The sequence below is a fragment of the Passer montanus genome, unplaced genomic scaffold, assembly GCF_014805655.1.
Source record: "Passer montanus isolate IOZ18808 unplaced genomic scaffold, ASM1480565v1 scaffold20, whole genome shotgun sequence".
Classification (NCBI taxonomy): Eukaryota; Metazoa; Chordata; class Aves; order Passeriformes; family Passeridae; genus Passer; species Passer montanus.
In genome coordinates, this window is record NW_024366592.1 from 11,202,462 (window position 1) to 11,228,457 (window position 25,996).

The following is a 25,996-nucleotide window of genomic DNA, read 5'->3' on the forward strand; positions in this document are numbered from 1 at the left end:
ACATAAACTGCACAGATGGACAAGAATTTCATGATAGAACAAAATAGTATAATAATAATAATAATCGATATTGTAATAATAATAATAACAATAGTAATGATAAGTGGGGGGCAGAGAGAATTACAAATAAGAGAGAAAATTATACAAAAGCTCACCACACAGCATATCCCCAAACAGCACTCAGACCCCTGCCAGGTAACTTCTCCAGTTTACATACTGTGCATGACCTTCTCCGGTGTGAAACATCCCTTGGCCAGTTTGTGTCAGCTTACCTGGCCTCACTCTCTCCCAGCATTGAGTGCAGCTCCTCAGCAGCAGTGTAAGACACTGAAAATAGTGTTTACTTAGCATAAACACTACTTAGCAATAGCCAAAGTATTATTCTTGCCATAAATCCAAAAAACAGTTCTGTACAGCTACTAGGGAGAAAATCAGCCATGTCACAGCCAAAATCAAAGCATGAGAGTTATCCCAGATAAGCCAGGTTAACCCAAATGTAGTAAATTCTTTGGCACTTTTTTATCTCACAATTTCTTCAGCAAACACATTTGGCTTTGTAGAGCTAGACCCACAGAGACACTTGAAGTACAGACACATTCTGAAGTTCCCAGTAGAATCCTGGAACCTGCTTTTCTTTTCCTGTATGCTAGCTGTGGTTCTCTCACACTTCACCCTTCCAAGCACAGTGGGTTCTCCATAAGTAACAATCCCTCTAAATAGAATTATAGAATTTTTTGGGTTGGAAGGGACCTTTAAAGATCACTTAGTTCCAGCTCCCCTGCCATGGCAGGGATACCTTTCACAAGACCAGGTTATTCAAAGCCCCATCCAAACCTGGCCTTGAATACCTCCAGGGATGGGACACCCACAGCTTCTCTGGGCAACCTGTTCCAGCACCTCACCATAAAGAATTTTTTCCTAATATCTAATCCAAACCTACTCACTTTCATTTTAAAATGACTTGTCATTACAGGCTCTTGTAAATGATCCTTCTCCATATTTCTTGTAGGCTCCCCCTCAGGTACTGGAAGGCCACAATTAGGTTACCCCAAAGATTCTGTTCTCCAGGTTGAACAGAAACAATCCCAATTCTTTCAGCCTTTCCTCATAGGAGAGATGCTCAATCCTTCTAATTGCCTTGGGGGCCTTCTGCTGAACTCACTCCAACAGGTCAACATCCTTGCCATGGTGGGGACCCTGGAGCTGGAGGCAGCACTACAGGTGAGGTCTCACACAAGCAGAATAGAGGGGCAGAATCACCTCCCTGGACCTGCTGGCCATGCTGCTTCAGCTGCCACTCAATTTATGGTTGGCTTTCTGGGCTGCCAGGGAACACAGGACAGCTTCACTTTCAGAAACCCACATGTTAAACAGGAAAAAATAATGAAGACATGAGGAGATTGAATTCCCTATAAATCATGTTTCAGAAAAAAAGAAGATCTCTCTAAGCATTTTCATCCTTAACTCTGCATTTGGAGAATAGTTCGCATTCTACCACCTTTTCCCTTAAACCTTGCCTCCTGCTGTTTATGAGACTCTCCTCTTATAGACAGTAACCATATCAGCTTGAGAAAGTTGATTTTGTTTGGCATTTGACCCTCTAAAAGCAAAAATATTATTTTCTCTTACCCTTTGGTTATTCACACAGGTTTTATACACATACTCTGCCACAATCATTACCACAAACTCCATAAAGGAGTAGTATTTACCAATAGTGATATTTGTATTTTCATTTATGTAGATTTTGTAATTGAAAAAATAATTACGGCCTACCCAGAGTGTTTATTTCACTTTTAGAAGAGCTGTAGGATCTACACAAGTAAATAACTTATTTTTCTATGGTAATTTTCAGCATGAACCACCCAAGAAAAATGTACTCTCACATATGCATCTTCTCATCTCTGAACATTCAGCAGAAAAATGCAAATTTTCACCTTCCTTTTAAAAGACCCTCAAAAATATGCTTGTATTTACTTACACACCCTTGTATAAGCATTTGCAATGGATCATACTGCAGTTCTACTGTCTCTGCAAAAACCCACATGAGCCTAATAAATTGGCTGTCCCAAATTCCCATGCATTTCCTGCTGCAAAAATCCTGACATTTATCTAAGACAGGGTATAATCCATCACCAGGTCTCAGTAGGATCTGCCCTGCTGTTCAGTACTAACTGGAACTCTGTCTTCTTCTGTGTTGTTCAACAAAAACAACACAAAGCAATATTTGAATCTCAAAGCCATCGTAATCCACATCATATTTCTATGTTACCTCATGGGTTCTTATTTTAATTTGCCAGACACATTAATTGGCAGCCCCAGTGCAGCAGCATGTTTAATCTATTTTCACAGATTTTAAGATAGAGAACAACTTTGACTTTCAAATTAGTTTGAAAGTCTTTCTCTTCCTGCTTTATTCTGACAGATTATATCAAATGGGACATTAAAATGAACTGCATCAAAACTTGGAGGTTATTTTCCAAGGGATATCTCTGACCTTGGAAATAGTACTCATTCTCTTAGACACACAGCTCAATGTTCTGTGTAAGAAATAAGGGTTACCTCAACTTTTTTCTAGAGGCTGATTCAGATGCTGAATTGGTGAGGCAAGTTGGTTTCATTACTTTATGCTTTCATTACTTTATGCTTTCATTACTTTCTGCTTCAGCAGAATACAGCAGACTGGACCCATGGAAAAGGCACACCAAAATGAAAATCTTTCCTTTTTCCAAAATAACAATAAAACACTTTGAGCTTTCCAAAATTTCGCAGAATCACAGAATGGTTGAAGCTGAAAGAGACCTCTAGAGGTCAGCTGGTGCAAACCCCAAGCAGGACCACCTAGAGCAGGCTATCCAGTACCATGTCCAGGCAGGGTTTGACTATGACTAAAGATGAAGATTCCACAACCTCTCTTGGCAATCTGTGCCAGTGCTCTGTCAGCCTTTTGATGAAAAGCATTTTTTTTTCCTCATGTTCAGAGGAAACCTCCTGTTTTGGATTGAAAAGATCTCATGCAAATTCTTTCCAGGAATGATGCCTGGCATTAAACCTCAGGTGTGCCTGTTGTCATGGATGTTTGGAGAGCTGGCTCATGGCTGAACCTGATCACCATCACCAGACATGTCATGCTCACCTTACTTGACTACTGTGGAACTGTGCCCATCAGTCATGCTGTCATCTGACCTCCCTCTTTCCATCTGCCATTGGGTTTTACTGCCCCATCTCTCAGTTGAACAGCACAGGATAAAAACAAAAGACTGGAACTTTTAGAATAGAAAAAAAGCCAGATACTCACACAGTGAAGGAATCAGGGGGAGCCGAGACTCTCCTCAGGTCAGCAGACTGCACTTTATGGATACTATAAGGCAGCAGGAAATGAGTGGCCAGGAGAAAAACAGCACACGGTGAGGACAGACAAGAAAAAAAGGTGAGAGAGAGAGGAGGAGTGGAACAGAAGAAAGAAAAAGACACACAACATTTAAACAGAAACAAAAGGAATGTGTCACATAAAAGTTGAATGAAGGGCCATGCAGAGCTCTGAGCTCACATTAGGAAGCCAAGAGCAGCTGAAGACATGCAAATGGAGAAAATCACTGCTATGTGGCACACAGGAGCTTTCTAAAGCTACAAGTGAGGAGCAGTGACAAGCTCAGCACACGAACATACAAGACAAGGGATCCCAGAATTCCTTCCACAGGCACTGAAAAATTTCAAAGCAACTTGACTTTGGAAGCAGGTCCAGAAATGCAAACAAACATCAAAGCTGAGATCCAGATGGACTGAATTTTCTCCAAGGGTTGACCAACCAATTACTGTTTAAGGAAAAAATACGCTTACTGGAGATTTTGTATCTACAATGACAAGATGTTGTTTCCATTCCTCTTGCTCATACCTTAGGGAAACTTGCCTTTTATTAATATTCACCTTTAGTGTTTATATTCACCTTAGAGTTTATATTCAAATGATCCCTTTCTTTTTTTTGAATGTCTCAAATATATTTTATCTAAAAAGTTGTTTTATCTTCACAGACTCTTCTTTCTCTTCCATTATGCGGGATGCTCTCCCTCAAGCCAAACTAAAAGTCAGTGAGAGCAAAATCCATTTTTGCAATTCAGAAAGTGTTCATTAACTGAAACTTACTGGGGAATATACTATGCAGGAGTTTCTAATCAGAAAATTATTCCTGGAAAAGCTGAACCACAGTTTCTCTTTTTATTCCCCATAATTTTCGGTGTAGCTCACAACAGCCACATTCTTGGATCAGTCACAGAAAACCAAGCTGTGTTGTCTCTTTCACATGCTACTGTGATCAATAGTGGAGAACAGGAATGAGAACTTAGCCAACAAGTGTTTCAAGGAGAAAAAAAAATAAGAAAAAAAATACAGAAAAAAGATGATCAGGACAAAAAAATACAGAAACAGTGTAAGACTTCTTCAAGTTTAGTCTTCTTCTACTCATTCCTACTTTTTATCTGGCAATAATGTCAAAGCTGACAATAACAACAACTCTGCATTTTTGTGACCAAGATAATTTTCTAATTGCTTTTCTGGCAAGGAGCTCAAGAAGAGCTGTCTAGTAATTAAAGATAGCTCCAGACCTGATGACTTATCTCACACATCTGACATTTAAATGATAGTCATTAAACAACCCTTCATCTATCATGTTCAATTCAATACCAGGCTTTCTGGGAGATTCCAACAGAACAAGGAATTATATCCTAGAGATCAAGCTAAGAAAAATAGATAAACATAGTTAATTACAAATTTCTTCACTTATGCAATACTACCAATCAGCATCATATTGAATGAACCCCTAACAATACTAATATGTTTCCTAGATTTTAACCTTTAACACATTTACTTTTTATCACAGTAGAAGAAGATTCAAGTCCTCTCTCCCTCCTTTTTAACACCTCAGAGCGAACATACTCAGATATATATAGAAATAGATGTAAATATCTACACACACAGTTTCTGATATGTGAAGCTGAGACTACAGTTCCTGACAGATCATTTGCATTTTCCCAAGACACAGATCTGCAAAAAAATATGTCAGCCAAATCAAAGGACTCTGACAGCAATTTAGTGTACCATGGCACATTTAAATCAAGCTAAACCACTAATAATATCCCCTTGATAATTGGTATATACTACAGATCTGTATTTCCCCACCACAGTTTAAATTCAGATCTAATAATTGGCATATACTACAGATTTATATATAAAAAATCCAAACCTAACCCATGCTAATTATCAGTTTGAAATACCATGAATTCTCTTTTTACGTTTGTGTTAGTGTCCTTCAGTGCAGAAAAAAGATGTCCCAGGGCTGCCCTTTACATTCACTGAAGATTGAGGAGTTGTGGTTGGGTGAAATTGAGCACTGCTGCCCATAGTCAAGAGTCTTCTATTCTCTGCTCAAGAAAGATGAGTATACTTTATAGGTTTTCCAGGCAAATAGAAATTGCACATTAGAGAAATGGGTTTCTACTGCAACTTAAAGCATTAGTCTCAGTAAGAGGACAGAGTGCTAAACTGAACCGGAACATGTTGAAAGTAACCAGGGTGGCTTTGACTACATTAATAGATTGACAGCCAGGGGATGACAAAAAACTCTTAAGGGCTGGAGTCAAAGTTTGAAGTAAAGCAGAATCTTTCTCTAGGTATACAGCTGTATACTTTTAAGATAGCTGAAGAGAAAAGGTGTATCTAAGACCTTGTCCTTTTTTTTCCAGTTATATGAGTTAGTCTTTTGGAAGGTATTACATCTCTTCACAGAACTTGCCTCACCATTACAATTGCAACAGCAAAATTCCCCCACCCATTTCCCCAGACATATTAAAGCCTTGATGCATGAGTGTTTGAATTAAATGTAGATCTTTAATAACTTTGGGGCATTAGTTTTTTCTTTGGATAAGGGACAGACTGTTTTGCTTCACATTTGGAATATTTGATGAAAAACAGCGAAGTCCCTTGCAACACTCGTTTTAGCAGCAATAAAGACCTATACAAGGATTACAATAATACCCTCTACAAAATAATCTAAGTAATTTTATTGGATGGCCACTTTCATAGGCAAAAATTTGACTATTTAGGTTTCTTCTGATTAAATTGTATCTGCAGTGCTTGTAAAGAAAGTTTAATCATGAAAAGGAATGTTAGTCCTGTGTATTTCCCTTCACAAGCTACTAGTTTCCAATCTCAGCTTTTCTCTAGTCATATTTACAATACTCATTTCTCATTTGGATTTCTATACTGGAGAAAGATTTCCTACAAAGTACAAACAGTTCTTTCAGGACATTCAAATCTTTCTCCATAGACTCTGCCAGGCAGCATGGGCTCACAGCAGAGACTGAAATATGTCCTAATGAGTTCTTGATTGTGGCAATTTCTTACAGGGTCTTCAATGCAGCTTAAAAAGCAGATCAATAAAGCTGAGAAACTAAATCAAAAAAACTTCAAGGGCAAATGGCATACATATGCAGAACCATCAGAAGCCAAGGGGCACACTGCCAAGCCTGCAGAAACCTCTCTAAATAAATAAATACATAACAGAAAGATAGAACACCAGTCTAAAAGCAAGACAGGGGTAACTCAGAAGATAAAGAGTAAAAGAAAGTCAGGTAAGTATTTACAATAGAGTGAAAAGGGACTTCAGAAGATGTGATTTTTTTAAATTTATTTTTCAAATGCGCTGAAAGTCCAGTACATGCAAAATCCATGACGGAATATGCTGCCCCACACAGGCCTCCTGCCGTTAGGACATGCACATGTGCAACTCACTCATTCAGCAAAGGCATGGACGTTCTCCTCTTGCTTTTCTGCACCATGTTGGCTTGGTTCCTTAGGGAGATGCGGATGAGGGAGGGAGCCAGCCGACAGGGCTCGCCGTCCACTTGCATGGGGATAGACTTGTACGTCAAAAGCGTCACCTCCCGGCACTGGTGCAACCTCTCTCCATGGCCACCCACCTGGAGAGCAGCCTGCAAACAACAAACAAAATACACAAACAAACAAAACACCAAGCAGGGAAAAGATAGCTCAGAACAGAGGCAGCTGAGGCAGTTAACAAATCCAAAATGCCACTTTGCTGGCAGCATCCATTACACAGTACTCCATTCCTAAGCTGTTCTGAAAGAGCACAATGAAAGTGTTTTCACCCCAAAACTGCCAAGCATCAAGCAGATATCTAACCACATGCAGTATCGGACTCATCATCTATATATACACACGTGTGCACACACAAATTAATAACTGTGCTCATTCTTAAAGCTTTCAATTTGCTTTGGTTGGTTTGTTTTTACAATAAGTCATGCTAATAATTATTTGCTCTTTAAAACAACATCCCTAATTAGATACATCTGCGAGACAGAAAAATTATTTCCTCTTCCTGAACAGAATGGTCCTTAATATGAATTAGTAAATTTAAGTTTTTTATTATGAAAGCTTACACATCAAGTCAACCTCAGCATTAGACAGGCTGAAAAGAGCAAACAGAAGGACCTTGTTAAAACAATTAAATATCATGTTAGAGAATTCACTTCAAAGAAATTAAGCAAGGAAGACAATAAGCAGATCCTTCAAGTCCTAGGCAGACATGTTTGGGCAGAAATGTATTTTTTTAATGAATATGACTATTATGTGACAATTCACTCTCATCTCTCAGATGCAGAAAAAAATTCTCATATTAATGCAATGCTAACAGAGAACAGTGTAAACACAAGTCAAGGCCTGTGCACTTAATATGATGGATCAATTGACAATATGATCAATAATATAATAATGCTTTTTATAAAGTAGTTCTTTTGTTTGGTTTCACAGACCTACTTAGGTACAACAAGCACATCTGAGACATACAAGGCAAGTTAGGATTATATCAATGCAGTCTAGGGTTATAATCATTCTTCAGCATCACAACCAAAAACACACCTGTAGACCCACAATTCTCAACTAGGCTTCTTTTAAAGAGAAACAGAAGCTCAAAGGGTCCTACTTCTTAAATTCAGCCCTAACTAAAATTGTTGGTAGCTTTTGAGATCTATCCACCTCCATTGACTAGAACTGTGTTAGTGGCAAAAACAAAAAAAAAAAAATCTTCTGACTGAAAATTGTCAGTTTGTACATGCTAAAGTTTGACAGCATTTTCAAAAACATGTCCTAAACTCCTCTTCACTTTTATTCCACAAGAATCTACTAGGCTAAAAACCAAATTTTTTTCTTGTGGGTTATTTCCCTAATCCACTGGTCATAAAAAAAAAAAAGAAATAAAAAAGTCCAGGAAGGTATCCTTAACTCAGAAAAATTTTTAATGGAAAGATTGACCAAGACTGCCTTTTGCTTACTTTGAAGATTAGATTTGACTGACTTACTCATTGAGGAAACAAACACAATTATCATGGGTATTTACTGAAAGTGATATGGACTGCGAGCAGGTCACATAACAAGGGGTTTAGCTAAAACAGGCTCATCTATCTTTGTCTTAAACTAGCTTACATGAGACAGCAGCAACAAAGGCCTACAGGTATGGAGCTAAGTGTGAGCTATAGAAACTTGACAGCAAGTCCAGTTGTGAGTCTTCTGCTGGGCACACTAGGCCCAAGCTGCAGTGCCTTAGGTAGACTGGTGTTAGCATGGAGAAAATTGCCAACTCTGGCTGCATTTAACCACTCCCTGAAGACACTGTCACAGTGTTTGGCCACTGCCATAGCAGGACACCAGGGCATTTAGAGAAAGATTGCTTTTATGGTATCTCAGTTTTAGTTCACTTTAAAGATGGCATTGGAAGAAAGTGCACTGACATATTAAAATTGTTGGCTGAATTTCCTTTTTCTAGCAGAATAAAAAGGAGATATAAAATTCACTCAAGAAATACTAATAAAGTCTTCCACAGCTATTACTAAAGTTTCACAAGACTTTTGGTGAGCATACAGAAACTATATGTCCATATAAGTTTATAATATATTTCATATTTATATACCATCTATACTTAAAAATATTTTTTAATACCATAGAATGAAATATAAAAGCCAAAGAGAGAAAGCAGTGTTTATTTGATCATAGAACATTGCCACAGCAAAATCATGACTTCATGTTCCTTATCATACTGCTCTTACTGTAATAATCTTGCCATTTAACTTCAGAGCACTGCACATGCAAATCAGCATATTTTGGAAGTAATACTTTTTATTAGTAAATAACACTTCTCTTAATAGAAAATAACTATTTAGCTCTGCCATTTAACAGCAGAGCACGCTTTGGCCTTATCTGTGGGGAAACACATCTGTTTTTCAGTAACAAGGAGTATTTTGCACTCTGCAGTGTTGCCCACAGAGCTCTCCCAGCCTGGCAGCACCCCTGTACTCACCAGCGAGGCCATGGTGAACCCAATGACTTCAATGTAGCCATCGTCGTGACGCTGGGGCTCAAAGTCTCTGTGGTCACCAGGGTTCCCCCAGGGCATTGTGCCAGCACAATACCTATAGAGAGAGGTTTGGAGAGCCAGTTGGAGAAAGCAGCTTGCCCTGATGGGTCCTGACTAGTAGCCTTTTAGCCTCTTCTTTTTGTTCCCAAGATGATACAACACCCTCAGGTGTACTCATCATAAACATTACCGGGTTCCTCTCTGAGAGGAAAATGGGGAAACATCAGGAAATAGGTCCTAGAGCAGCAGTACACCCTATTTGCTTTGATTCCTGCTGGTAAGCTGTTGAGCCATAAAGCTGTTTTGCCCCTCTTTCCCCTCTCCCTGCTAGCTCAGCACAAGGAATGCAAAATGTTGCATAGTTTGAGGAGGCAGGGAGACATAAGAAGCAGGAACAGATACAGCTGTGGCATCTCTCTACCATCAGAGAATAGATCTAAAAGTGATCTGAAAGGGATAGAAGGGGAACTTTGAAGAGATGAAAACAAGTCACCCCTTCTTCAAAGCTTGCAGTGCAGGACTCAAAAGATTAAGTGCTTGGGACTGCTTGTGGAGCAAAGTAGGAGGCTGTCTAAAGCAATGTTGTCTAAAGTGGGGTGCATGCAAGAAAAATCCACAACTGACAAGACAATTAGAGCGTATTAAGAAAACGATTACTTTTACTTTCAATAAGAAAGCAAACATTAAAAACATATATATTGTTTGTAATACTAGAATAGAGGTACATGTATATAATTTATAAATATACATATATTGACGTGGTGCTTAAAAGCTTTTTTCTGACAGAAATGCACAATCAAATTAAGTTTGGAGACTACCGTTCTAGAGAACAGGATACCAACAACTTTTGATAACTCAGCTTTATTTTTGTTAAGGACACCTTGTAACACGTTAAAAACTGACTTCTTTCAGCAGTTTGGTATTCCTTGACTGCTAAAATATTTGTCCTTCCCCTCTCTCCATTTCTGTCCCCTCCTCCCCCTTTCCTTTTTTTCCACACTTGGACTCTAATTAAGCACAAGACCAGATATCTGTCCCTTTAATTACTTGTTTGCAGGTTAGATGCACAGCTTTTCAAAGTGTATTTGTTAAGCATTTCTATTGTATCAGGATATTTAACTTTCTAAGGAATGGTTTTGCTGCACCCTGAACTCTGATGCCATTCTGCATAGCTCATTAACAGCATTATAATGAGCCAGCTCTCAATGAGGTGGGAAAATGCTTCCTGTACATTCATCCAGCCTATGAAAACTGTTAGGTGTCTTTTGAAAACTATTGTTATTTTTCTTGCATAACTTCAAGAATCTGTCTTGAGCTTACCTGGGTATGTTTAAAAACACTATACACTGGAACTTCAGCTCCTGGATCTTTGGAGTCAGGTCTGTACCATCACACTACAAAGCCAAAGTGACAGAGCACAGAGAAATTGCTGAATGGAGCCACAGACAAGAGAAGTGTTGCTGCTTTGTAACAACTTTCCCAAGACTTTCCTTGGAATGTGTTGCAAATGTCATGCTCAAAACTGAAAAGTAACAGAGCCATTAAACTCTCACCTCATTCTCTCTCCAAACCTCCACCTCCACCCCCTTCCCACAATATTATAACACAATTTCTTATACTCACCACAACTTTAACATGTTTGGATAAATCTCTCGAGCTTCTTTGCAGAAAGTCTGTAAAGGCTGCCTGCAACAGAAATCAGTGCAGGAATTGTCAGCACTTCCACTCTTTCTTTTTTCTCAGTTCTTATCCCTCCACAGAGCTAATTACCAAAATGCCCTCCTTTGGTCAAACTTACTCTCTCAGAAGACATTATTGATTTTTTTGTTGTTGTTGTTTTTGTTTTAAATTGTGATACTTCTGCTTTTGGGAGCTTAATTGAAAAAAAGTCCTTGGACCCCCAAGTTCAATGGTATCCTGAACCATTAAGCACAATTCTTGCTTACATACTTGTTTCCATATTTAAGGCACATGGGTGTTATCATCTAGAAATACATTATATGTCATTCATTATCAAACTAGTGTTTACTCTTAATGGCTTTAGAATGAAGTGTTGTCCATTTCCCTCGCCATTAAGCACAATTCTTGCTTACGTACTTGTTTCCATATTTAAGGCACATTATATGTCATTCATTATCAAACTAGTGTTTACTCTTAATGGCTTTAGAATGAAGTGTTGTCCATTTCCCTCCTGAATGCACAGGAGCCATTATATGGGAAATTATATGTGCATATTCACCCACGATTAATCACTCCAAATATCTGGTTTGTGCCCTGCACTACCCACCACCCTACAACCAAGACTGCTCCTCAAAGCTACAAAGATGAAGGCCAAAATATTGGGAATTCCTCTAGGAAAGTCAGTGTCAGTGCAGTTCTGGGGCCCTGAAAGAAGCAGAGCAGTGCCTTGAGAAGCTTATGAGCCAGAAGCAGAGGGACCAAGATATGACCAGGACTGTGTCTAAAGGAGTAGCACTTTTCTCACCTGCCCAGCTCTGTACAATAAGAGTACCACAGGCTCTTTTCTACAGACACCTGTGTGTGGCCAGAAACAGCATGAGTGCACTTGAAATTGTAACAGGCAGAATAAACTGGCATAAGTTCCTGATGTGAGAAAGTGAGGGGGAAGGTAATTAAGAAGGCATTCAAGCAACTAAGTTAACATCATTCTGTAAGACAAATCTCAACTTACCCCAGCATAAAACATTTTATTTCTAAATCGGCTGTTGAATTTCTCTGGATTTGCTTCTGTGAAAGGATGAAAAATAAAAGTATGAACACCTAATAAAACAAGTAGAATTCATCATACCTTCACATTCCCTGCCAGCACTACAGTGCTTTCAGTGTATCACTCATAGAAAATATTACCATAAATATGTTTTCTGTGTGAGTCCCCCATCTGTGCCTTTCTCTGCTATCAGATTTCAAACACTGGTATTGAATCCTTCCCTTTTCTTGCAGAGAGTGGAAATATAGCAAAGAGGTAACAAGAATTCAATCAGTTAATTTAACACCTCTCAGACTATTCATCTTATGATAGAATAGAATAGAATTTTAATACTTCTTTTTCTAACAATGGAGAACAAATGTGTAAGAATTATTAGAAATTTATGAAACAATAACTCATGTTTTGAACCAGGAGTAAACTATTAGTAAATTACAAGATTAAATAGCCCCTAAATTCTGATGTGTTAAAGAGTTACTAAGGAATAAGCATTTTTACCCAAATATTTCTGCAGAAAAAAATTTAAAAAGGGAAAAAGATAATTAGTTACTCTAAAACCTATTTAGAAACGGGTTTCATTTTTATTAGACTCCAAGAGATGGAGAATTTTAAGTTTAGTAGTAATGTACCTCTAATGGTTAATTATTCTGACTGTTAATGTAAATGTGGCGGTTTCCAATCTTGAATTTTTCAGTCTTCAGCTGCCAGCTGCTAAATCTTGTTATACTTCCCTGTCAGATTAAAGAGCCTTCAACTATCAGATATCTTCTCCTCAAGTAAATACTCATAGGCACTGATTAAATAGCCTCTTAACTTTCTTCCCAATAAGGTAAATGGAGTTCCCTTAATCTCCCAATATAAGGCACATTTCCCAGAATACAGTTCATTCTTGAGCCTCCTTGCAAACTGCTTTCCTTGTTTGTGACATCTAGAGATTCCAGAAGCAGCCCTTCTTACCCTGTGTTCAGTGTTGGTGCCAACTATTCACCCTGACTCATTGATTCTCTAGAGAAAACATCAAACTACCAAGGCAGTCCTTCTGGCTAAAGCATCACATTAGTGTGGACACATCCAAATTACCTCTCAAATGACCACTTAAAACAATACTTCCAGGTCTCTTGAAAGCCACTACTTCTCACAAAATTTGGCTCCATTTTGCAAGAATGAGCTGCTTGAGGTTTCTGATTTGCTTGTTGGCTCAGTTACTATGTCTGTTGCTGTGTCACAGGTGATTCAAAATCAGTCACTTCTACTTCAAACAATGAATTTAACTGCATAAGTCAATCTCCTCTCACTTATTGAGCTCACAGCTCTTTGCAGAGAGTCTCAACACCCCATGCTAAGCAGCAGAAGGCTTCTGGAGACTTAGTGCCTGTGCTGCACGTTCTCTCATGTGAGTATCCCTAATGGCTCCAGACAGCAGACACCCCAGCACAGGACCTTACATGGATCTTATGACAAATACCCCCACTAACTAAAGCCCCAGTTTAGAACAGGAAAAGGAACCTTTCTGATGTCAGGGACTCAGCAGTCCCTCTACCTATTGGTCCTACTTCTGCCAACACAGATGAGCACGGGTAGGGAGGAAGGACTCTGTGAAGTAAAATAGAGCCTTAAACTGATTAGAATAAGTAAATTATTGAGTGCATATCCAAGGCTCACTCCATCCTCACCGTTCCTAAACCATCAAAGAAATAGAAAAATGGAATGTGTTGGACTCTGTCTGTGTGCAGTGGGGAAGTTTCCTGTAGATGAACTGTCCTGCACAGCTGAGGGATCAAAAGTAAATTGCATCTTCCATGCTCTACCAAAGCATAAGGATAACAATGGAGGAAGTTGGAAAGAGCCAGTGCCCAGAACACTCCCCAAAAAAGCAAAGCTAAATGCATCAGGCTTGGATCCAACCCTCAAGTCTCAATCTGATTAGTCAGAAGAAAAGTGTAGAGGTTGGTAAGGAAAAGGCCACATTAATATATAGGTTCCTCTGAGACACTGCAATCACTGCTTATTCTAAATAGAAGAGCTGACCAATATCTACTGCTTAAAGTTAAAGCTGACAGCTTATATCAATTTATCTTTGGATTTCAGGCATGATATTAATTTGTTTTAATACTATATGTGATTACAATAGTTCCAAATAAGCAAATGTATGCAGCCAATTACCTCAAGAGCACAAATGCTGTAGTTGTGCAAGTACTTAACATTTTACTACCATTGCTAAAAATTTCTCTGGATTATCATCTGTGGTAAATAAGATCATAATCTGCTTTTCATTGCTTCATTCACCAAGCCACTGGATTCCTTGGGCTGGAAGGAGCCTTTAAAGTCCATCTGGTCCAACCCCCTGCAATGAGCAGCGACATCTTCACCTGATCTTCACAGATCAGGTTGCTCAGAGCCTCATTCAATCCAGCTTCAAATGTTTCCAGGGATGGAGTACGCACCACTTCTCTGGGCAACCTGTGCCAGTGTTTTACCACCCTCATTGTTAAAATCTTCTTCCTTATATCTAATCCAAATTTACACTATTTTTCCTTAGAGCCATTATCTCTTGTCCTATTGAAACAGGACCCATTTTTCTTATAAATCCCCTTCAAATACTGAAAGGCTATAAAAAGTGCTCCCAGGAACCTTTTCTTCTCCAGGCAGAACAACCCCAACTCCGCATGAAAAACAATACAACCCACAAGCCAGCAACACCTTCAAGGCATTCCTATAAGCTTTCTTCTAAAATACATAGAATTCATTTCATATATTTTAGCATTTGAGAAGACAAGGATGACACCAGCAGCAAAGACTTGTGCTACAGAAGTTCTCCTGGCCATACATACTCAGACACACAGCTTGCTCTGCCAAGTGCTTTTTCACCCGTGTAAATTTTTAAAACCCTGGCATGTCTGGAATAACATTCATCCTTTATAGGGCTTCATAACTTCATTATTAAATAATGCCTCCATTAAATGAGAAAGTAGCCATGCATTTAATCTATACAGTATATTCACAGTCACATTAGCAATGCAGAGTGACATGCACTCATAGAAAAATGCATACAGCTGTCATAATTTCATTCCTGTGCCCTTTTGTGGCCCCTCATTATTATTCCTAAAGCTTGAAGCAGTCTTAAACATCATAAAATATGCATTAGCTCATTCCATCATGTATCCTGCTCTTTATTTAGCCTGGCATTAGAGTGCTATCTTTTCATCTTGAAATGACACTCTGATAGCATGACAGTGACTATGAGGAAGACTGTGTTTCAGAAAAAAATACCTGCATAGGAAGCTGGAATGACCAAAAGCTGAAGGCAGACACCTGAGCAAAGTTTGTTTCTAAAAGCGCACCTGCCTAAACCATATAAATAGAGCTGTTCATATCAGTGCAAAGCTGTTCATATCAGTCTTTAAGCCACATGTCAGCCTGTGCAGGGTGGCATAACTGCCACTGACACGGGGACAGACAAAGTGCTACAACTGCTCAAATTCCTGACACTTCTGTGGACATTAAACCCTTTAACTTGCATAGAGAACTGTGTCTGTACCAAGTCCAGGGTATGATATACTGATCCATAGGTAACAGCTGTTCATTTGATAATACAATTATATTCCTGCCACTTCCAGTCTTGTGGCTCTTCTCTTCCCTCCACTTCCACACTCACACCTGACATATATTATCTCCTTCACAAGATCTAACACTTTGTAAAGCTCCTCTCTCAGCCTTTTTCCTGCAGTATATTACAGTCTTCTTAGTACTTTTTTCATTTCTTAATCATGAAGTCCCTTGGAAACTCATAACACAATCACTTTTTCTTCTTGTATGTATCTTAAGGTTTTATGTTCCAACTTTATTCTGAATTATAAGAACAGATGTTAAAACCAACTCTATTTGTAATTAATAAAATGACTGCCCATCCCCATGACTAAGGAAATAAAAAGTTATTATTACCTCTGGATTCATGGAACTCCAGCGTAACGTGTGCATCAAATCCAAGACTGAAGTAATTATTGAAGACATTTAGGGGAAGCTATAATTAGGTAATAAAGATACATTAAAACAACGTGAATGGAACATTTCTCAACACACCAGGGTTTAACTATCTAAACTTGGCTTATCATGGAAACCTACTAAGAACAAAGTGGAACATATCATGGAAATGTAAGCAGAAGATTCCTCTGAGGGTTAGTAATGGCTTGTGAAAAATTATCAGATACAAGAGCCCAAAGAACACGACTAGACCTACAGTGCTCTATGATCATATGTGTGGCTTTGTTAACACATCAAAGGGTTCCTTATGTTGTTTTTTAGATTTCCTGTAAGGCTGCACCACTTAACATATCACCAACACAAAGGTTTTCAAAGGTTTTGCTAGCTCTTCAAGCTCAGCATGGCAAATGAAGCTCCAGCTGTGTTCTTCTCACTCCATATATAACCAGGAGCAAGCCAAGTCCCAGAGAAAAAGCCTTAATCCTGTTGAGGATGCATGAGGCAGGCAGGCACACATCTGGCCTCTTCATTGTTTCACATACCCAGTGGGGCTGTAGACAGGCAACTGTATCATCCAATAGATAAGCTGGAAATTATCACCGAGAAGAAGAAAATGGTTCACAGAATCGGGAAGTTTTTTTAGATTTGTACTATTTTCAATATCTCCAGTCCAAAGGATAAATTACTATGTGATTTCCTTGCAAAAATTTTCCCATTCTTCAACTACCAAGATACACTAGTGGAGATTACACGGAGACCCACAGAGAAAGAAGTTAAATACAAAAACACCCTACACCTTACTGTAAAGTAGGAAACAGCTGGTATCCATTAGCAAAATCCTAAGGAATTAAATTTTGCATCCAGTTTTTAGTTTTGTCTGATTGGGGAATGGATGGCAGTTTTCCTGCAACTAGAGAAAAGCAACAATGACCTTCCTGATAAAATGCTAGGGATTTTTTTCCCAGGATTTAATCTGACATAAATGTTCAATGCCCAGGTGTTTCAAACAACAAATAAATGCCTTTCACACAACTCTGGAATCACTGACACATGAAAAGAATCAAAGGGAGAGATGCAAATAGAAAATTTAAAAGTTGCAGAACTCCCCACCCATGCTGTTTAAAGTGTAACCCAAAGTGGTTCATAAGCATTCTGTAGTTTCCATGGGAAAAAACAGGCTCTAACCTTACGTGCCCCATCCTCCAGCTCATCCTGGGGCAAATCAGGGTTGCGCTCAACCTGAAGATTCCAACGGTCCAGCTGGACAATGGTTCCATCTTCTACATGGCACAGGATCTTAGACACTGGCTCATCTGTGTAACCCTGACACCAGAGTGACCAGAGTATCAGCCATGGATGATGAAAACAAATCAAGTTATCAATTATCAACAGACCACCCTCCTTTCACACATGCCTAAAATCCTCGATAAATTTTTGATCAAGCATTTTAATAAGCTGCTATTGAGGTGTACAAGTCTACAGCAGGCAAAGGCCATAAGAAGAGGAATTCAAATATCTGCCTTTCCTGGAATAAGCCCAGAGCTGTAGTAAAGGATAAACAAAGAGAAAGTTTAAATTATGCTTAAATTAGAAGCCTGTTTACTGTTCTTGTTACTTGGCCTGAAATACCAGATACATCTACGTACATTTTTATTGCAACAACAACATTAGTAATTCAAAATCCCAGACTGCAAATTGAAGCAAACCGTTCTGCCAGAGTGAAACAGACTTTGGACACAGCCCTGCCTGCTATTTTAGCCAAAAGGAAATTCCACCCCACACAACTAAATCTGAGCAGCAAGTTGAGAACCCCCACATAAAGGTACCCCAGCCAGTCCTTACCCCACCCCAGTTGAGGGTGCGGGCAAGGTCATTCCCAGTGCCAAGTGGAAGGACAGCCACAGGAGGTGGGGGGCTGAGTTGCAGCTCATCAAGGATGGACAGGATCCAGCCCACCTATAAAAATGAAAATTAGGAGAACCTTTAGGAATATTATAGGGAAAAATACATATTTTGATCATATCATATTCTTTTTTACAGAGAAGATCAAGTAAAAGAAATCTAAAAATGAATGAAAAATAATATGGACAATTCAAGCTAATTTTTTTTAATTACTATTATGTCAAAAGAAACTCAACCTTTGACAAACAGCTATGAAAGAAAATGAGAGACACATTAAAACAGCATGGTGTCTCAGAACTTGTCCTGCCAAGCATGAACTTGTTCACAAGTCTCCCTCTCCCATAGAAGAGACCCTTGTGCTGAATTATTTCACCCAGTACAAGGCATCATATCTATATATATATACAATATACAGATATACACACCTAATAAAATAATAAAATACTAGACTGAAAGGCAGACTACAGCTTAGAGTTGGAGGTTATGGCTTGGAACGTTGAATCTGTCTTTTTTCTATCCTAAGCTATTAGTTATTTCAGAGAGCTATTTCTTCTATCTTTCTTCTAGACTACATAAAGCTTTCAAATAGAAATCTAGCCAGAAGGAACAAATTACTGTAAATTATTTTGTTTTCATTACATGGTAATTTTCAAAGGGGAAAAAAAATTGTTGCTAAAGATGTTATCAAACTTTTAGTGACTGAAATTCTTGCTGCAAAAAGAAAGGACCCTTCCTTAAACTATTTGTCACTTTGAAAAAAAAATTAAGAACCTGTGCTGCATTTTTAGATAAAGAATTAATAAAAATTAACAGAAGATTTTTTTTTCCTGTTGCTGGTTTTCAAAGATGCAGTTTCTACTGCAAGTGTGAGCTTTTAAATAGGACAGAAAACTGTCCTATTTAAAATAAATCCTGACTACATCTGGATTGAATTTTTCTTGCCCCAACTAATATTACTGTGATTTCAAAGATATTCTCAATCCAAACCAGGGCAGCTTCACAAAAGGCACCCAGCATAACATGGCCATCAGGAAAAATAGCTGGAGTTTGAAGAACTGCAGAGGAGGTGGTCTGATAAATAGAGAAAGCACCATGCTATTTAGTATTCTAGGGTATTTCTTTCTCCAAGTCTCTTCAAAATAAATTTAATTTTGCACAAATGGCATTTATCAGACAGCTATTTATCATAACCAATTGTCCAATTATTAAAGCATTCATCTGGGATGCAATCCCCTACTTGAGTTCATTGTCTGACAACAGCCGTCTCAAGTACTTACAGCTCTCATGACCTTGGATGTCACCAAAAATACTGAGGTCTTTAAAGGGATTTTCAGAGGTAAGTAATCCTCTCTTTTTCAAAATATCTATACTTCTGCATTGATAACAGGAGACAGAATAAAAAGTCAAGATAACATCAGTAGGGCCAGGACTTCTTAAAGAAGTTGGTCATTGTCATTACCACTGACTTAACCCACACATCTGTTCTTCAGCCTCCCACTGATACAGGTAACATCAGAATACCCACCACTTTTGTAAATGCTTTTAACTGATGAACAAATTTCAATTTATAAGCACTACATTGCTATTTAACTTAAGGTCACTTCTAAACCTTGTACATTAGTTGCACAATCCAGGATGACACATACTACCATTTCCCTGTAAACAGAAAGCTCCTGACTGCTTTGAAAGCAAAGCTTTCCTCTTCTGCCCTGAAGTGACAACGGAAAAGTTACTATAAAGTTCTGATTCACCTCAGTAATGAGAGGTAACATCTGGTCTCATTGCATATTCATTAAGTCCATTTGAGCCAGATTTTTCATTTCTAGATGTAATGGCTTTGGGAATAACTAGATATTAATTTGTTTCAAACTGAGCAGCAGCAGAGGTAGAAGTGGAGCGCTGCTCATACTAATGAGAAGGTGCTGCCACCTCTCGCACAGTTCAGCAAAGGGAAATAGGATGGTCCAACTCAATGTAGCTGTGTTCTTTCTCTTTTAATATATTAATGATAATCTTTTTCCCCCTTCCTCAGATGGAAAAGAAAACAGATGGAAATATATTTCTCAGCTGATGCCTCCAGCTAAAGGACTGCCTTTCATGTTTCTTTAGTTCATCATTCAGTAGCAGTCATGTCTTTCTTTCCATATACCAGCAAGGCAGTGGTCTTATCACTGATTTTTTTCTTCATTCTTGCAGAGGAAACATTGGTATTAATATCGTTACCCCCGGGGTTTTAAAAGAACCCAAAAAAGCTGGGGAAATTCCCCCAGAAGCTCAAGTCAAAGTGAATTTTGAGAGGGGGTTAAGCTCTCTACAAAATAAACCAACAACCTCTCCATGCCCTAAAGATCTATATAGATGTGTTCTGTCCAATCACTGCATCTTGTGAGTAGTAATGCATTTTCCTTACCATACTTACTGCTAAAATTGTCATCAAATGCATGTTGAGGAACTGAGCCCCTAGAGATTAAAGGTCAGTTTTTCAACTGTATTAGCACTCAGTGGCACAGACTGAGATTTAAAATATTTTGAAGTACTGGAAAGAGAATGCAGTTATAATAACTCCATTACCACTCATGACCTTCAGACCGTGAGCTGCAGAGTTTTTTTCCAAATGAAGGTGCACAAATCCTTTTAAGACCTGACCCCATTCACTTATCCAGGAGCACAGAAATTGTGTTGTAAAGAAAAGTACTGAACCTGGATCTGCCAGGGTCTAGCAGGAGAGAGCAGAAATTAAGATATAATGGCTCCCAGACACTAAGTTAACCCTCAGATCTAATGTATATAGTGAGAGGAGACCAGCAAAGTTAGTGTTTATTCCTTTTAAGCTGTACAAAATCTTTATATATAAAGGAAAGAGGGATTTGGACATGAGCATCTGGCCTCATTTCTTCACAGGCCAGACCACACAGAAAATTGAAAAACAAATATTAGCTTTCACAAGTGTAAGATATGTTGTCTCTCTGTTCTTCTGCAGGCATGGTGAGGTGGGAAACCCACCACTGTGAGGAGTTTAATCATTTGGTCAAAGACCATGGCACTGCCAGGTCCCTGCCACCTACCGTCCCATCCCCACCACATGCCAGGATCCGCAGGTTCGGCACTTTTCTGTACAGCTCCAGCCTGCCCAGGGAGGAAAAGGGGGGGAAAAGGAGAAAAATGTAAGAACAGTAATGCAGACATTTTTAATGCATTTTGCTGAGTGACAATGTAACCACCACTTACTGCATTTTCAAATATTCATTGCTAAAAATATGAGTAGAATAGAAATGAGAAACCACTAGGATGTGAAATGAGGCCTTCCTCCATGTTAGGAAAGTGTTTGATCAGTTTAGCAACTTCCCAGATTTTCACATTCCCTCTAGGGAGGTCAAAACCTTTCATTTTTTTTCTTACCCTAAAGAAAATAAATTTAAACTGAGGTTTTAAAACAACATTTAATGTTCTTCCTTATGACTTGTTGAGCTACCATTTCTGAGTCTTGTATAATGTGACAGCTTCTTCAACTAGTGACTGTATTTTAACACCACAGAAGGCAAGAATATGTAATATAGAGTTCTTTCTGGATATGTGATCTAAATATCAACAGGAGAGTCCAAAAAAAGCACCCTTTGAAGTCCTGATCCTTCAGTTGCACCCTTCATACAATGCCATCGTGAAATATTTGTTAATGAAGGTGGGGACATTCACATGTAGAGAGCTGAGTGACTAGAGGAACTAACCCTCCTTTTCCCCATTATACAGCTCTGAAAAATGTGTGTTTAACTTAAAGCTTCTAAACATCATGAGAGAACAGCAGTGCAGGTGCTTCTGCAGAAAAATAAAAAGCTTGGGTGCCTTGAATAGGAAACACTTGGACTGCTCTTCTACAGGCAAATATTTGATTTTGCATTATTGCTATAAAATATTTATAGTAATAATATTTAGAAACACATACAAAACATATTTAGAAAATGTGAAAGCAGTTCTGAACAGATGGTTAAGAAAAGCCAGTATCCCCATGTCAAGTACCACAGAAGGATGGTTTCTCACCCCTTGGCAGCAAAACTCAGCCCTTTATAAGGAGAGATACCCTCTCCCTTGGAAGAGGTTTGCTCTTCAATTACTGTCTTGCTAAGCTGAGTTAGTTACTCAGTGAGCAGGGACACACAGTCTGGAGGCAGCCTCACCTCACTGGAATGCTCATTCATTAGGCATTGAGATCAGGCATTGGGATCCTCAGTGATCCTTGAAGCCATCTGGACTTGCCTCTGTCTGGACACAGGGGCAGCTCCTGACCTCTTCTCACAAAAGCCCCCACTGCAGCCCTTCCCTTGCTACCATAACCTGGATATGTAAACCTCACACAGTCACTAATCCAGCCAGGCTGGATCTTTTCCTGTTTTCCTGACCAGACCAGAAATAGGCGGCACAGCAATGAAGGCTCCACTACTTACGCATCTCTTGGCCCTTCCTGAGAGAGATCAAAGACCTGGCGTGGATTCAAATACCACATAAACATTTGGAGAACCTTGGTGCCCTGACAAGAGAGAAAAATCAAAGGAAGGGAAGTTATGAGCAGTTTAATGATTATTGGAAATATTGTGCATTACTCACTGTATCTCAACTGCTTTTATTTTTCTGTGCTTTATAAAGCCAATACAAAACAAGAAGACAAAGTAGAAAGTGGCATAGCAAATGACTGCTCTAGAATAGCAATCCAGGACGAGGTGCACATGTAGGCATATAGACCAATTTCAACAACACAGATCACTAATGGTCCGTAAGAACAGGCAGCTGGGGTCAGACCAAAGGTTCATCTCCCACAGCAACCTGTTCTCCTGCTTCTCATTACCTGCAACAAAAAGCAACCTCTGTTATCCCACCTCACCCTCAGCTATCCATGACAGCAAGAAGTTGAACAAGGTTGTAGCCAAAGTCTCCGTCTCCAGCATTGAACAGTGTGCTGCTCAATGTCCAAGCAATGACAGTGGCCTCCACTATCACCACAATGATCATTCATCATTGTAACCTCTACCATCTAATGAAGCAGGAGTCAAGAACTTTGTGGGGTACAACTGTCCCAATGGTCCCTCATTCTATGTAGTGTGGCCAGCCCACCACCTAAAGGTATAATTTCTGTATTCTCAAACTCTGAAGTTCATATTCCCACTCAAATCCCTTCCTTCAACGTTCTGCCCAGACACAAAGTAACAGGATCTCTTACTAGTAGCAGAGAGCTAAGAACTCTATGGGCTGAGCTTGTACTCTAATTCAAGAATGCCTTTCAGACATGGCCTGAGGGTACACATCAGGAATTTTCCATAGATCTCCCTTCCTAGGGATGGCTCTTCTGCCTGACACCTTCCCTGACAAACCAAGAATAGCAGTTGTAGTAGCTAGGAAAAGGTATAAGAAGACAGAAAATAAATGTGATGTTTGCTATAGGTATTCTTCCAGTCTCAGCTGTGTGCAGTTCATACAACTCTTGAACCAGAGGGAGGTACAGGACATCATGGTTTTTCACATCCAAACATCTGCTCCAGCCTGTGTAATATCTCCTCCAGATGTGTTTAGCATCCACCACATCCTAATTCAAAGAGTTTTTCACTGAACTACAAACTGTGAGAAGAACCAGCTTTTTCCTTTTGTTTTGAATCAGTCTAAACAGTTTCATTTGATATCCTCTGTAATTCTAACACAGGAGAAAATGAGCAGTGCCTATACTACTCTCCATGCTCTATAGGCCTCTGTTGTATCTTACACTAATATTTTCTATTACAAGGCCCTTTATTGAAAGGCACTCCAATTCTTTGATATTCAAAAAGTGGCAGAACCGGGAAAATATTCACTTGGGTAAGTATTCATTCCAAGAATCCTAAGGAAGAAGTCTGCTCCATTTTAGTCACTGCAGCTTGGTCTCTGTGGTACAGTACAAGACCACTGCTGATTTTTTTAGGTGCCATAGGGATATGTCATTTCTCATTCAGAAATTTAAATTAGCCTTTCCTAGCAAAGCTAGACCACATTTTTGGATAAAGTCTAAAATCTTCACTGGAAACCTAAATTCTTTGTGAAAAGATGAAATCTTCTGAAAAATTCCAAAGTATCATTTTAGATTCCTTTCAAGAACCTGAAGATAGGAGTACAACCACTCAAATACTCAAATATCCATTCCAGTCATCCAACTCTACTGAAGTAGAAAGACCATTCCACATCAAGGACCTTTTCTGAGGAAGGTCTTCAGGCTTCTTCAGGCATAGAGTCCTTTCTATCTGACTGGCCAAGAAATAGAGTCATTTGCACAAACCCTGCTGTTAAACTTCACAATCCAGACCCAGCTGATATTCTTACCTGATTCCCTCCACTTTTTGGATTGACAAAAACCAGCAGTGGTTTCATGAGTGGAGAGGAGATAGGTTTTATCACAAAAGGCCGGCCTTTGTTATCCTGAGAAACAGAAGCAATAAACAGCTTCAATACAAGGGACGTAAGTTTCTTTGGCATAGCACACACAGAAGACCCAACCTAGCTCTGACAAAACTACCTCAGGTACTGGAAATAGTACAGCCATGTCAATGTGGTGCCCAGTTGAGAGCAATTTATCCAGCTGAGACAACGGAATAAAATAAGAGGGGGGAAATATCATTTCAGGGTAACTTACAATTATTTCAAAATTCTTTTGAGGTTATTTCTGACCCTATTCCCCACAATTATTCACACAACACTACTAACGCGTCGGAGACAGTGTTATTTCTAATACAAACAGTTTTTCCAAAGTAAAATAGAATGAGGTAAGTTACTTTTTCCATTAATTCCATCTAACAGACAAGTTGCACAAGCAATTATTTGCAGATAATCTGCTCTCAAATTCTTGGCCTTACCACCTTCCCACCTCTGAACAAATGCCACAGATCCAACATGACACATCCTTGGGAAAACTATTTGCCTGCCTACTCCTTAGCCCCTGCAGGACACCCCAGAGCCCAGTAATGAAGGCACTGTCCTAGGCTTTCACAGACAGTTTTCAGTTTCTGGTCTGCAGTTCTCCCACCATGCAGTAAAGGACTTGAACCAGAGAGCCCTGTCTATGCAGGGGTGAGTCTCCCCCTACCTCTCCTATGAGACTGTTTGTCTAGATAATTAATCCACTAGGAAGGATATGGAAGCAAGTTCTTCCATAGGCACATAGTAAATACACCAATAGATCAATAAACCGCTGTCTCTCTCTGTGGTCCAATTTTAATACGAGATCCCCTGAAGAAGACATCTGAAAACGGATCACATCCAGACCACAGCCTTGCATCAGTGCACTTACCATGGGTTTCACAACCCCAGTTTCACATCCCTATTCTGCTTAGTGGAAAAAAAGGGTGGGAGCTAAATTTCTTACATCCAAAGGGAACACACTTTCTTTAGGGTGCTGGTCCTTCTGGAGTATGGTACATCATTTCTTGAAAAAAATCAACTCAGAAAATAAAACTTTTCATATGAGTTTTATCTCTTCTAACAACAAATTCAATACCATGGAATTTCCCAGGGGAAAAATGCATTAAACGTTCCAGTGAAATAAAGGAAAAAAAAGCCTAAAAAACTTTTAACTCTGTGTTTAGACACTTAAACAAAAGGAGCATGATTTCCAAAGCACTTGAATACCTACTTCATTTCCTCTTTTACTGGCTTTTCTTTTAAAGGATGTTCTCTTCTTTCGCCTTGTTGAAGTCTTTAAGGAGTTCTACATCGAAGGGAAAAAAAATACATGAAAAGCAAAACAAAATTTAGAAGACAGGCCCAGACAGAGCCCCTTGACGAAGCTCTTCCATGCATGTCCACTTGGAGAATGATAAGAGTATCTGGCACATGCTCGAGATTTAAATTACATGCGCTGCATGCTTTACACTTCCACACCACCGTTTATGGAGAAAGCCACACACGGAGACCAGACTGGTGCTTTGGAACCGGAAACTTTCCCACGCTGTGAGGGG

The 25,996-nt window shown here is 39.1% G+C and overlaps 1 protein-coding gene across 4 annotated transcripts in view; it reads right to left on the bottom strand.

Moving 5' to 3' along the window:
- The window catches only part of DGKI (diacylglycerol kinase iota), a 205,171-nt gene that overhangs the window by 74,524 nt on the left and 104,651 nt on the right, over positions 1-25,996 (bottom strand). For all 4 annotated transcript variants that reach the window (XM_039708217.1, XM_039708216.1, XM_039708215.1 and 1 more), the window contains 12 exons: positions 25,672-25,746; positions 24,366-24,461; positions 22,469-22,551; positions 21,095-21,155; positions 17,970-18,083; positions 17,313-17,450; positions 16,089-16,167; positions 12,114-12,169; positions 11,045-11,107; positions 10,742-10,815; positions 9,365-9,476; positions 6,784-6,983 (listed from right to left, as the gene is read on the bottom strand). In XM_039708217.1, coding sequence (XP_039564151.1) covers positions 6,784-6,983; positions 9,365-9,476; positions 10,742-10,815; positions 11,045-11,107; positions 12,114-12,169; positions 16,089-16,167; positions 17,313-17,450; positions 17,970-18,083; positions 21,095-21,155; positions 22,469-22,551; positions 24,366-24,461; positions 25,672-25,746 — 1,151 coding nt within the window. The remainder of the gene's footprint in view (positions 1-6,783; positions 6,984-9,364; positions 9,477-10,741; positions 10,816-11,044; positions 11,108-12,113; positions 12,170-16,088; positions 16,168-17,312; positions 17,451-17,969; positions 18,084-21,094; positions 21,156-22,468; positions 22,552-24,365; positions 24,462-25,671; positions 25,747-25,996) is intronic.